We start from the raw sequence: 12,531 nt of genomic DNA on the forward strand, positions 1-12,531 counted from the left end.
AAAAAAAACAGAAAAAAAAATCAGAAGTCAATTTATTTCTCTTCTATTTCTATTTTCTTGTACCAAAAACACGAACGTAGACACGTTTGACATTTCGTTTTTATGTTTTTGCTGCCACACGAAGCGTAAACGATTTGACATTACAAATTAATTTTACGCTAGTTTTTACGCCTCTTGTAGCCCCACAGTAACAACACCTTTTTTAAGCATTTGAACATGTCAAATTTTGTTCCTGATAAAGCGTTTTTGTGGCGATTACTTTAATATGACGAAAAGTGTTATCGAAAGTCATCATATTTTTATGGATGTTTATGGTGAATATGTTCTAGCTGAGAAAACGTGTTAGATGTGGTTTGCACCGTTATAAGGTGATGCCTTTGTCTATCAAACCAAGAGCGACCTGAACATTAAAATAAGGTTCATGATGAAGAATTGGTAGCATTGCTCAATCCAAATGCATCCTCAGATGCAAAAAGAACTTGCAGAAATGTAAGGTGTTGACCACACGACAGTTTCCCATCGCCTGAGTGCCGTGGGAATGATAAGAAAAATGTTTTATGGGTTCCACATGAATTGAAAAAAAGAGACATTGAAAGAAGGAAAACCATTTGGGAATTTCTGGTTGCGCGACTGAAAAGAAAGGGGTTCTTGTACCGAATCATCACTGGTGATGAAAAGAGGAGTTATTACAAGAATGCTAAAGGCAAAAAGACCTGGATACAGCCTGGTGAACCAGGTTCGTCGCAACCAAAGCAAAATATTCACTGCGCAACGGTTATGCTATGCATATGGTGGAATATGAAAGGTATGGTGTAGTGTGAGCTTTTAGAATCTAATGGACTTATGGATGGACAATCCCATCAACAACAATTAATGCATTTGAAGCAACGCTTTTGCCATAAAACGACGAGAATGGGATAAAAGACATGAAGCTGATTTTTCAAAATCTCAACGCTCGATCCCAGATCGGAAAACTGGTCAAAACCTATCTCAAAAATGTCGGCTAAGAATTGTTAATCCCCCCGCTGTATTCACTAGATGTTGCTCTTTCGGACTAGTATTTGTTCCGTTGCATGAGTAACGATTTGGTAGCACAACGGTGATTGTGAAAGTATTGAAAAATAGGTCTCTGAGTAGATCGCTCTTAAAGATTAGAAGTTCTATCGACACGGAATCGAGAAATTACCTAAAAGATGGCAAAAATTATCAGCTAACGATGTACAATACTTTCATTAAAGTAGACATACATTTTGTTGTTGTAGCTAGGTCACTAATGTCGAATGAAAACCGCAAGAATTAATTCACATACCTAATAGTAATAAAAGGAAATGTCTGAAGAGATAAGAAATGAATGTAGAAATCATTACAATAATAAGCATAACCAAATTTAGTTTATACTTCAAAACTGCACCACAAGTTAACAATGACTTATTTCTTAAACGTTACAAAATATAACCTAATCAAATATTGGCTCAAAAATTACATAAAATACTTTTTTGTGAAATAGTTCCTTTTTTCCTGAAAATATAAGCATTAAGTGGTATTGTGAACTTTTGATTTGTAAGTATTTTCAAGAAGTCAAATTTTCGACATGGACACTAGTTTGTATTTATGGTTAGAGCAACCTAAACCTGGTCCGCGAAAACTTTGTAAGCAGGAGATGCTTTATCTTCGTGATATGATGTAGAAGAGATTATTCCATTATATCCCCGTCAACGACAGGTTGACTAATCGCTGTGCAATGAACAAAGTAAAATCGATAGAGTTTTTGTTTCATAGTTCTATTGTCTTGTTTCTACGCTGCAATTTCGTTTTGAATAATATGAGTAATGCATCGATTTAAACAATCCTTTACTTATGAATTTTATAAAAAATTATACATTAAATGTTCATCACCTAACCGAAAAATACTAAAGAAGATGTTTTTTGCGTGTTATTGAATATAACGTACGAGAAACCACACCCTAAAATATAGGGTGCGCCATAGTTATATTACCTCTTTAAATGTCAAAAAACTCCGCCATTTTTCTGCCGATTTTGACAAACGAACAAGATCTATTCAGGGTATACAATGAAATTTATTGACAATACATTTAGAGTACAATATCGGTCAAATTAGACCTCCATTAGACATCCAAAAAGCGGGCATTTTTCATTGTTTTTGGATATTTTTCGTTGTATGTGACAACATTTCGGACATATATTATAGCAATTTCCGTTATGATGTTAGCTTTAATGTTTTGTTTCTGTGTTTGTTTGTGTTTTGTGTTTTGTTTCTACTATGGTCTTCGATTGGCTGGCATAAATATTACTCTTCAAATAGTCCCACAGAAAGAAGTCAGAAGAAATTCAGCATCAATGAGCACGCACAGTTTTCACAATTGTCCCAATTGAACGATTATTTTCAATACATAGCGCTACCGTTTCAGCCCATTCATAAACTGAAGTTACGGTATCTGGCTGATTTGTCTAAATCGACTGAAAAATGGCGGAGTTTTTTTTAACATTTAAATAACTAATATACGTCTGGCGCATCCTGTATATTTGCTTTGTTTTTTCACTGTTACTATAAGGACTATAAAAACTTCTAAAGGCTTTTCAACGTTTTTGGTTGTGAAAGAGTAACCCATTTACATTGAATAATGGAATCCTTTGCAGGGCGGTTGTAGTTGCCGGATGAGGGCAGAAGAAAAAAACGAACGAATGATAAACCTGCTTGTACAGACAAATTTTCTTATACAAAAAACAGTTAATCGAATCAATAGGCGCATTGTAACAGCAAAGAAACTGGGACTACTGCGGTTGAGCTAGGGTTGAGCAATTGTTTAATAGGAAGGTATTTAGTTATTTAATATTAGTGTGTGATGAATTTTGCTACTGGAAACATACATATTGCAAACATATTGTTTTTTTTTTCTTGTAGTTTTTCATACTGAATTAACAATGTAGATAAGCATTGTTGAATTCTAAAATATTATTCTAAATAATGATGTTTTCTAAATTGTTGAAATAATTAAAAAAGATGCAACGATAACGATATAGTAAAACAGTGGCACTTATATGTGCGAATAATTACATCCATACCCACATATACATACAGTTGCAATAGCATAATGTGTTAGTCCTGTAACAAGTAATAGAAACGAAGTTCATTTGCAGACGTTTTATAGCACAATTACTCCAAGAGGAATTATAGCAACAATGTATTAAGTCGGTGAAAAAGAAATCCATCAATGTCTCGGTAGATGGCTTTAGTGATCGATATGTTTGGGGCATACCGATCACCAAACAATTTAACAATTTCAAGTTTATGCTCGTTATCAAGGTGACAATTCACACTTGACAATTGTAACCAATTTACCGGGACAATTCACAGGGTCTTAACAATGGAAGAAAAAAATTGGTACAATTTACAGTTTTTCTTTGATAAAGGCGAAAATGAAGGCAATGCCGCTGAAAATGTACATGGTGTTTATGGTGCCGATATTGTAAGAGCTAACTACGTTCAATTTTTGTTTTGTCGTCCCGGTTCAGTTATTTTTTATGTTGAAGATGCACCTCAGAACCATCGAAAATTCGACAACGACGAATGTGTCAACAATTGAACCGTTTTAAACTAACGATGGATCAGAAACGCCCACAATTGACCAACAGCAGAAGTGTTGCGTTCCATCAGGACAGAGCAAGGGCACACATGCCCACAGTGACTCGTCAAAAACTTATGAAGTTTGGTTGGGAAGTTTTAATCCATCCATCGTATAGTCCGCACCTTGCATCAATCGATCACCATTATCAAGCATTGCGAAACTTCCTCGGAGGTAAGAATTTGGGAATAAAAGAAGATTGTGAAAGCAGATTGATCGAGTTTTTCGCTAAGAACTACCAAAACTTTTATAAGAGAGATGCATTATTAAGCTGCCTTTAAATGGCAACAAATTATGCAACAAAACGGTGCATATTTGACGCAAATCGGACCATCGGAAACATCTCAAATAAAGTTTTAAAATTCCTTCGAAAATAATGGATGTTTTTTAGCCATCATAATACATTGCGCTGCCAAGCGTTCTTGGTATTCATATAAGTTAGAACAGCAGCAAGTTAAGGATACACGATATTGTTATTTCAGTTTTTCTATCTTTGCTTCTCTTTTTCTCTCACTATGATACGTTATTTGTTATGATGATACGCTATATGATGATGATACGTTATATGATACGCGAACGTTATTTGTTTTTGATGACACATTTTGCTGCTTCATAGTAGAAAATGGCTGAGGCGATAAGTTGGAAGATTTTATGTAATCGAAACGACTATGCGTGCTCACTACGACCATCGTCGGGGCCATTGACGCCGAATCATGTGTACATTTGGACACTTTCTAGGAGTCAACTAGTGCTTCGCTACTGATATCGACTTCATTGTATTGGTATCGGTTTCATTGGCACTTCAGCTGATCGCCGTTGGAAGTAGGCGGGCAAGGATGGCAGGGTGCGCTTGTCCGTGGCATCAGAATCTAGAATTTCTCTGTGTAGGCTAGCCGCCTCAAGCGCAACCGGATCCGAGTCGCTAGTCAGTAGGCGAGTCAACTCGTCATTATCAAGCTCGGGCCGGTACACGGGTGAAAACTGGCGTTCCTGTCGTTCGCCCGAAATCTCTCGCGTCACGAAGTCGGGACGCAGTATTGGAGACAACGGTATACTATACTTGTCACTTTTGCTTTCGATTTTCAACTTGTGAGCTTCCCTATCAGGGAAAGATGCTGGCAGAACATACTTGATGTTAAAATCGATCTTTGTTATGACAGTGGGACGTGTTGTTGGGATATTGCTTTTAGTTATTGTGTTGACGGATTTAGTAAACGGAGTGGTCGTCATCGGCGTAGTGGTCTTTGGCGGTAGAAGCACTAGAATATCCTTTGATTTGCGGAACGAGCTACTAGTGTTAAGAGTAGTTGCGGCTGTATCCGGTAGAGTTAAGTTTGTCCTCTGCGACAGCAAGGATACATACTTGCGCCCGTTCGGAAAAAGACGAGCAGTATTTGCTTTTAAAGAGTTTGTTTGCGAATGCTCGGTCATGAGTGGTTTAATGGTGGCCAACTGCCCATCATCATCTTGCTCATTGGAGTCGGCATCTCGATTATACGCAAAGTCAAGTAATCGTGTCGGTTTTTGACCAGTCGGACGTTTGACATACTTCAGTTTGCTTTCTTTGCTTGGAAGGACCACCAGTGGTTGAACACGTTCTACAGTTGGTGTTTCCGGGTTTTCAGTTATAGTTGTTGTCTTCATCACGGTCGCTGTTGGTTTCATCGTTTTAGGTATTTGGGAAGTGGTAGGTACTTCTTCTGTAATGGTTGTTACCTCGAGGACAGTTCTGGTTGTCGTCTTTGGTGTTGCTTCGCTTGCAGGCTCCTGGAAGGAGAATTCAGCTGGTAGTGTGTACTTATGTACAATTTCACGTTGAGTCGAAGACGCCATGGGTGCTGCCTCGGTAGCAGTAGTTGCGGCGGTGATGGTGTTGTTAGTAGCAGAGTTTGTAGTAACGATGCGTTTCTGTTCACCTGGTACTCTCTGTGCCATGATTTGGTTGTCATTATATTCGTACTCGTTGCTCGTGTACGGTGGTAGCGATGATCGGTTTCGTGTTTCGGTTACCTGTGTGTCATGCTCCGTTGCCACCTCAAAGGGTGTAATTGTAACATGTTCATCATCAACTGCCGCCATGTTACCGGCGTTAGTGGTAGCGAACTCTACGCTTGATATTCTTTCAAAGTCCTGCTGCGGTGCTACTGTGTCTAAATCGACAGGTGGTGACTGTGTTGTTGGGAAGTCAAATTCACTTTTCAGCTCCGGATCGAAAAGTCCCTCAAGTGGAATAGTCGACGTCTCCACAGTAAATATGCTGTTCGATGATAGCACAATGTTGGGTCCTTGGATTTCGTTTGCATTTTTTCCACGACGGTCCGTTCCTTCGGTTGCTGTGGCTGGATACTCTGCTCCTGAACTGCCAAACATCGTCGCGCTAGTGGAAACAGAGCTACTACTGTTAGTTGTCTTGTTCGCTCGGTTCGGTTCAACTAGGCGTATAATAATCTTGCGGTTAATTTCTCCGAGTTTCTGCATTACGGGAAGTTCATCTGGACTACTAAAATTCTTAGAGTAGATCTCTACAACGCGATGGATTTGCACCAGTTTATCCGTTCCATTGGTAGCAGGTAATTCGATCTCCTGCTCCTCTGTACGATAGATCTCCGTTGATGATGGTACCGACTCGTTCTCTTTGTCAATCGAGAACACGTGGTAAAGCGTTGTCGGTTTAATGGTGGTTGTCGATGTTCTACCACGGTCCTGCAATACATTTACATCATCAATATCGATATTATCATTAATAGTGTAGATCGTGTCAGCCGTATTCAGTGTGGTGTAATGAGTTTCATCGGATGCAGTGTAGTATTCGGTAGTGGTTCTAAATGTGTTGAGTGCATCTTCGAGATACGCAGTGGTGTTCTCGACTATTTCATTCTCATTGTCTGCCAGTCGCTGTTTGCTGATGGTAGTAGCAGCAGACGTAACAGCTAGTGATGTCATGTTATCCCGGCCAGTGGAAGGCAATGGTTTAGAAGCGAAGCTGGTGATAGCCTCGCTCATTGGCAGAGATGTTGTCATCTTATGTGATCCTTCAAGAGGCGTTGATACGGTATTACTATCCATTTCTGTTGTTGTTATTAACAACAGTGACGGAGGGATAGTAGATCGACCCTGCTTTTCACTATTGGGGAATAACGATGACTGATTAGTACGGTTGCGTTTGGACACGCCGTTTAATTCGGTGTTTAATTTCGACTCCGTAGTAGCAGTAAGGTTACGTCTACTCGTTTGTTTGCGTGGTTGATAGCGCCTAGCAATAATACTGCTCAGATCGGGTTCTGCTCCCGACTGAGGTGCATGAGATCCGGGTTGATCCTCTCCGAAGGCGTTTCTTTCGATGGCACTGCTGGTTGAAAACGTGGTCGAGCGTTGGCGACCGAAAGTAAACCTAGCGCGTGTAGTTGGTGTAAACCGTGGTCGCGGGGTAGTGATGCCACCAGGTAACGATGTCACAAGCCCACCGGTACCGCCTATTGTTGTTAAATTCTGTGTTGTTGGTTTGTAGCCACTTACGTTTCCAAACGGCCGCCTACTTCGCGTTGTAATCGAGCGCTGTGTGGTGGTCGATGCAGCCAGCATTGTGGCACCGTCAGTTGACGGCTGGTTATTATTAAAGATAAACCGATTGCTACTCGTACCTGTTGTAACACGCGATACACCTGAACTGATACGAAGGTATTGTCCCAAACTTGCTGGTCGCCGAAAACCAATGGGCAGTTCACTTGACTCTGACAACACACTGTTAGCGACGTCACTACCCACCGATCCGAAAAGCTTTTTGCTTTGGCGCATAATCTCATTGTCTTCTTCCTGGACACTATAATGCTGATGGTCTTCTGTGCCAAGTTGTCCAGACAAGTGACGTTCATTATAACGACGAGTCGAACCCCCAACACCGTACTTCTCACTAGTTACTTCTTCTTTTAAAATTCGGTCATCGGTGGTTTCATCTCCGATGACGAATATTGGTTTTCCAGTTGTGGTTGTCGACATTGTGGTACGAGCAAATAGATTTGGTCGCTTCGGAAGCAACACCGAAGTTCTGTTGATGATCTTATGCTCGAATGGCTTCGTTGGCACTGTCGCTTTGTCAAAAGAATCTTCAAACGATTGCGGCCGAGACAGACGGTTTAACGAGTTTGCTGGACGGCGGCGGGTCGTCCGAGTCGAAAATACCTCGCTACTTTCATCGTCGTTGTTTGTGCTATTGTTGATAACTTTGTCTCTTGGTAGAGGTTTACGTCGGCGCTGCGGAACAAAAGGGCCATTAGACGGCGTGGTAGTTGTCACGGAAGTTAAAGAATCAAATGCGGTGTTCTCCGTTGGGGTTGTAGTGTATAAACGACTGTTACGCGCCAACGAGAAGGAAGGGCGGTCTCGGCGCGTTGGTACATACTTCCGTGTTTGTTCAGTCGGTTCAGATGGTTTCGTTGGCAATATATATTCTGTGAATTTTCGCACCGCATTACTCGTCACACCGACCCCACGGATTGGACTACGACTAAGTATCGATTCAGATTCGATCTGCTGGCTGTCATTAAATAGCTGGTTCATTGAGTTATGAGTCGAAACGGCAGTTTGAAAGCGAAATTTTTCGGTAACCATTGGCGTCGCAAGCGTCTCCAGTGTCCAATCGTCAGCGATGTAAGTCGCTTCTTTGTTATCGTTATCAGCATGAAACTCAGATAAAGTCGACAAATTATCGCTGTTCAAAATATTGAAGGAGTGAGCAAGTTCGTTGGACATGTCAGCTGAAATGACAGTGGTGAAGTCGGAGTTGGCTACTTTGCTGTCTGAGAGTGTTGCTTCGACTGTTACGGCTTCAAACAGCGAAGCAACTGTCGAATCATCAGGTATTGACGCTGGAACCGTTTTTGTTATCGGCATCGTACGAGATGCAAACAGCCGCTGATCGGATAATGTTTTTGAAAACTGGTTATTGTAATATCCTGCATTGGTGGTAGAAGGCGTGGTAGGTGTCGTGTTTCGACGTCGTGAACTGGAACTGCCACGTTGGCGTTTAGTTGTAAAGATGCTTGGCCCATGATCTATTTCTTCGTTTATCGTTGACGTGGATCGAGACTGCGACTGTTTGTGAGTTTTTGGAGGATGCCGCTCAAACGCTTTGCGAGATGACTCTGGTACTGGTTTTGTCCCATCAATTGCATCTTGCTCCTTTATAATCGTGCCATCTGAATTTACTGGTCGCGACGTAGTTCGCAATCGTGTTGAGCTTGTGGGACGTGTGCGACCATGAATAAACGTTTTATTCGTATTCTCCTTGGAAATCATCACTTTTATCGTTGTGTCCGTTTGTTCGATATTGGTACGTTCGGGCGCAACCCGAGTGGGTAGTACATAGGAAGCGACAGTAACCTTACGTTCCTGTGGTGTGGTTGTATTCACTTTAGTCGTATTGACGCTGTACAGTGTAAACAAATCAGCTCTTTTTGTTGCATACAGTTCATTTATCGCCTCGGTTGACATTACGTTGACATCGACTTCATCGTATGCATTGTTTGCCATGTTGGCTGCATTTTGATGGTTATTTCCAAACGGGCGGCCCACGAAGGGAACCGAGTTTATAGTAGGAGTTGCTATTGTATGTTCTTGTACTAACTTTATCTTGTGGTCATTGGTAAGGTGGTTACGGTTGTTGAAACCGTACCTTAGAGCGGTACCTAATGTGAGCAAGATGCGCTCCTGCGCCATGAGTGGGTTTTCAGCAACGTGAGTGTACGTTTTGATTAGATCGGGATTGATGGTCACAGTATCGTAGCTAGTTCTTGCATCTAAGCTAGTCGTCGTTGTTTCCGTCGACGAACCGAACTTCATTTCCTGTTTTATTGTCGTTCCCCGACCACTGTACAGATTGAAATTGGCGCGTCGGATCGAAGACAACGTGGATGTTGTTTTCTTTAAATCCGCGGTATCGGTTGAAGGAACAGTGGACGCACGACCAACTGCAAAGCGGTTGGCGGCGAATTCTGCCGACGACGATGGTCGTGAGCGGCGGCGTAATGCTGCTGGGCTGGAAAGTGAGTTTACTGAAGAAAAGCTTGTGGACAGGGCGGGGAATGATTTGTCATTAATACTTTCGGACCTATCTCCAGAGTGTACAGTTTCCTGTTCGATGGAGCTGCGGAAACGCACTCTACCACGGTTGCTATGCGGCACAAGTCGCATTGCTTCCGCGTTCTGCTTTTCCACTAGTCTGCCACCGTTAATCGCGTCACTGTCCGTCGCAGCATTGCCGACTCTTCGCTGGCGGCCAGGGAGGGATTCAAGAGTTTGTGAATTGGAAAAACTCACCTTAACCGATCGAAGTGTTGTTAAATTGGCATCCATGACGGAGGAAGCGGCACTATTTTTGGTGATGCCAACAGAAAGGTGCGTCGGGCGTGTTCGACGTAAGCCCGAGGTAAATGGACGCGGGGTGGCCTTGGTTGGTATGAAGTCACTGCCGGTACCGATGTTAGTGATGGGTTCTAATGTAGTGGTAGTGGTAGTCAATGGTTTTCTAGTTCTTTGCATGAATTTGAATTTGACATTATGGGGCGGAGCATCGTTAGTTGGAATCAGTATTGGAACAATCGTGGTCGTTGTCGTTTTGATTGGTAATGTTGACGACAAATTAGTAGTTGTCTTAACGGATGCGTTGTACCCGGCCGTTCCCTTTTTCATTTCTATGCCTAGAGTGATATCAGACTCCGTGAAACTTCCAAACACACCAGTTGAATCACCTGCAGAAACGTCTTCACTTTGATAAGGAACAGTCGTTGACTCGAGCGTCAATTCTATGGCGTTCAGCAAGTCACCAGTCGGATTGGCGATCGTCGGTATAGTGTCGGACGCTTCAACCGGTGCTTCCACTTGGTAGTCGACATTTAATACATAGTGTTGTTCATGTTGCTGATGTTTGCTTGGTACGTCACTATTAGGTATATTCGTATCGTTGAGTGATGTAGTCATAGAAAAGTATGGAATACTTTGCGCTTGGACAGTGCCCCCGTAAGTACTATTACTGCTATTACTTTTATCGGCACTTATGCTACTACTAATGATGTTACTGCCGACGATACTGCTGTTGTTGGCATTAGCGCTTACACTCGTGACACCTCTGGACTGAAGTGTGCTGTAAGATGTTGAGTTTTTTTCGGATGGACGTGTCACGTTGGAAATAGTGATTGGTGCTGTAGTGTAAATGGTTTGGAAGTCTGTAGAGGGTACTAAAAAAGAGGAATCGGTGCCTACATCATCTCGATTCACCATTTGTAACCGGCTATATTGAACACTGGAAGGGCGTCGGCGGTCGATTATGTTGTACCTGGTGAAAAAAAAGCATTACTGTTTTCTTGATTTGTTTTCGCAGATCGTATCATATTTTCATATCCTATGTCGCCTAACTACTATTAAGTGGTCATGAGTAGTCAGTCTATTACTAAGACTAATTTGAAAAAAAATTCTTTAAACTGTTGTGCCTTTTTCGTCTATGCACTGTATTTCTTTTAAATGAAGAGACTTCATTCATAAATTCAATAGGACAAACTAAACTTTGGTTTGGGAGTTATTTTTATACGAAGTAGTTTCCATTTAAGTTTGTAGTTCATTTCGAAAACATATATTGTTTGTGTCCGATTTTTTTCGGTTTATCTTTGTTTTAATTTCGCTCAGTGCTTGTCTTCCTCAACTTCAGTTGACAAGTTGCTGCCGGTTGTTTCACTGCACGATTATTTTACTTCATAAGCACGGTTTTTCGTGTGATTTTCGCGCGTTCGCGGTCGAGTTTTCTGTCTTCTTCTGGTCTTAGCGTTGCTTGGCCGTCCCGCGTCGGTTCACTCGCTGATGGAGCGCTAAATCAACCGACTACTCTTGGTGTTGGTGGTCTCAGACGAACACTAATCTAATGTCCTTCACCCACCTCCAAACAACACTTCATCACTACTACATCGCTGGAATCACCACCGACTTAATTCGGCATCCGGACATCTGCAGCTCCTGCGCTCGCGACATTCGCGAAGTCAGTAAATTCTTCCATCGCTGTAGGCCAACATGGCTTTGTGCCTAGGCAGTCTACAGTGACTAACCTCATGTCCCTCATGCAGCGCATCTACCCTGCCACTGCCTCTGGCTCACAGGTGGATGTGGTCTACACGGACTTTGGTGCCGCGTTCGACTGCATCTCACATAGTTTGCTGGACGCTAAGCTACGGCAGATGAGTCTGCGTGATCCTCTCCTCTCCTGGTTCCAATCATTCCTTACCAGCCGATCCTTCTGTGTTAAGACCCCATCCTCCACTTCTTCTTCGTTCTCTATCCCCTCTAGGGTACGTCAAGGCAGCGTCTTGAGTACTCCCTTTTTTCATTGTTCATGAACGACTGTTTCGCTGTACTCCTCCCGGTTTCTAGTTGTGACGACGCCCTATCCCTCCAAAGAGCTATTGACGAATTCGCAGCGTGGTTTTCGTCCAACGGCCTCCGCTTGTCCTCGAATAAGTGCTGCGTCATCTCCTTCTCACGCCTCAGCTCCCCGCTATCCTAGGATTATTCCCTCCTTAACACTCCCCTCCCTCGTGCATCCACGGTGAAGGACCTCGGCGTGTGCCTCGATAACGCACTAACTTTTACGCCACAGATCGAGGCTACTGTTGCTAAGGCTAATAAGACCCACGGCTTTATTGTTCCTATGTCTCCTGACATACGTGATCCGTGTTGTCTGAGGGCTCATTTCTGCTGCTGGGTCCGTCCTATCCTCGAATACGCCTGTGTTCTCTGGTCCCCCTCGTCCTTTACGGATAGGCTAGAAAAAGTGCAACGTCGGTTCACCAGGCTGGCCATTCGTAGGGCCAGCCAACAAGCGGCACTGAAGCAGATATTAATTGAC

General features: G+C 42.6%; 1 protein-coding gene across 1 annotated transcript in view; it reads right to left on the reverse strand.

Moving 5' to 3' along the window:
- Window positions 1-1,418: 1,418 nt before the first annotated feature.
- LOC131214142 (mucin-2-like) overlaps window positions 1,419-12,531 on the reverse strand; it is a 37,062-nt gene continuing 25,949 nt past the window's right edge. The window contains exons 6-7 of the mRNA XM_058208512.1: window positions 7,542-10,974; window positions 1,419-7,472 (exon numbers count right to left, since the gene is read on the reverse strand). Coding sequence (XP_058064495.1) covers window positions 4,416-7,472; window positions 7,542-10,974 — 6,490 coding nt within the window. The 3' untranslated portion in view covers window positions 1,419-4,415. The remainder of the gene's footprint in view (window positions 7,473-7,541; window positions 10,975-12,531) is intronic.

This window comes from Anopheles bellator, assembly GCF_943735745.2.
Source record: "Anopheles bellator chromosome X unlocalized genomic scaffold, idAnoBellAS_SP24_06.2 X_unloc_2, whole genome shotgun sequence".
In the NCBI taxonomy this organism is placed as follows: domain Eukaryota; kingdom Metazoa; phylum Arthropoda; class Insecta; order Diptera; family Culicidae; genus Anopheles; species Anopheles bellator.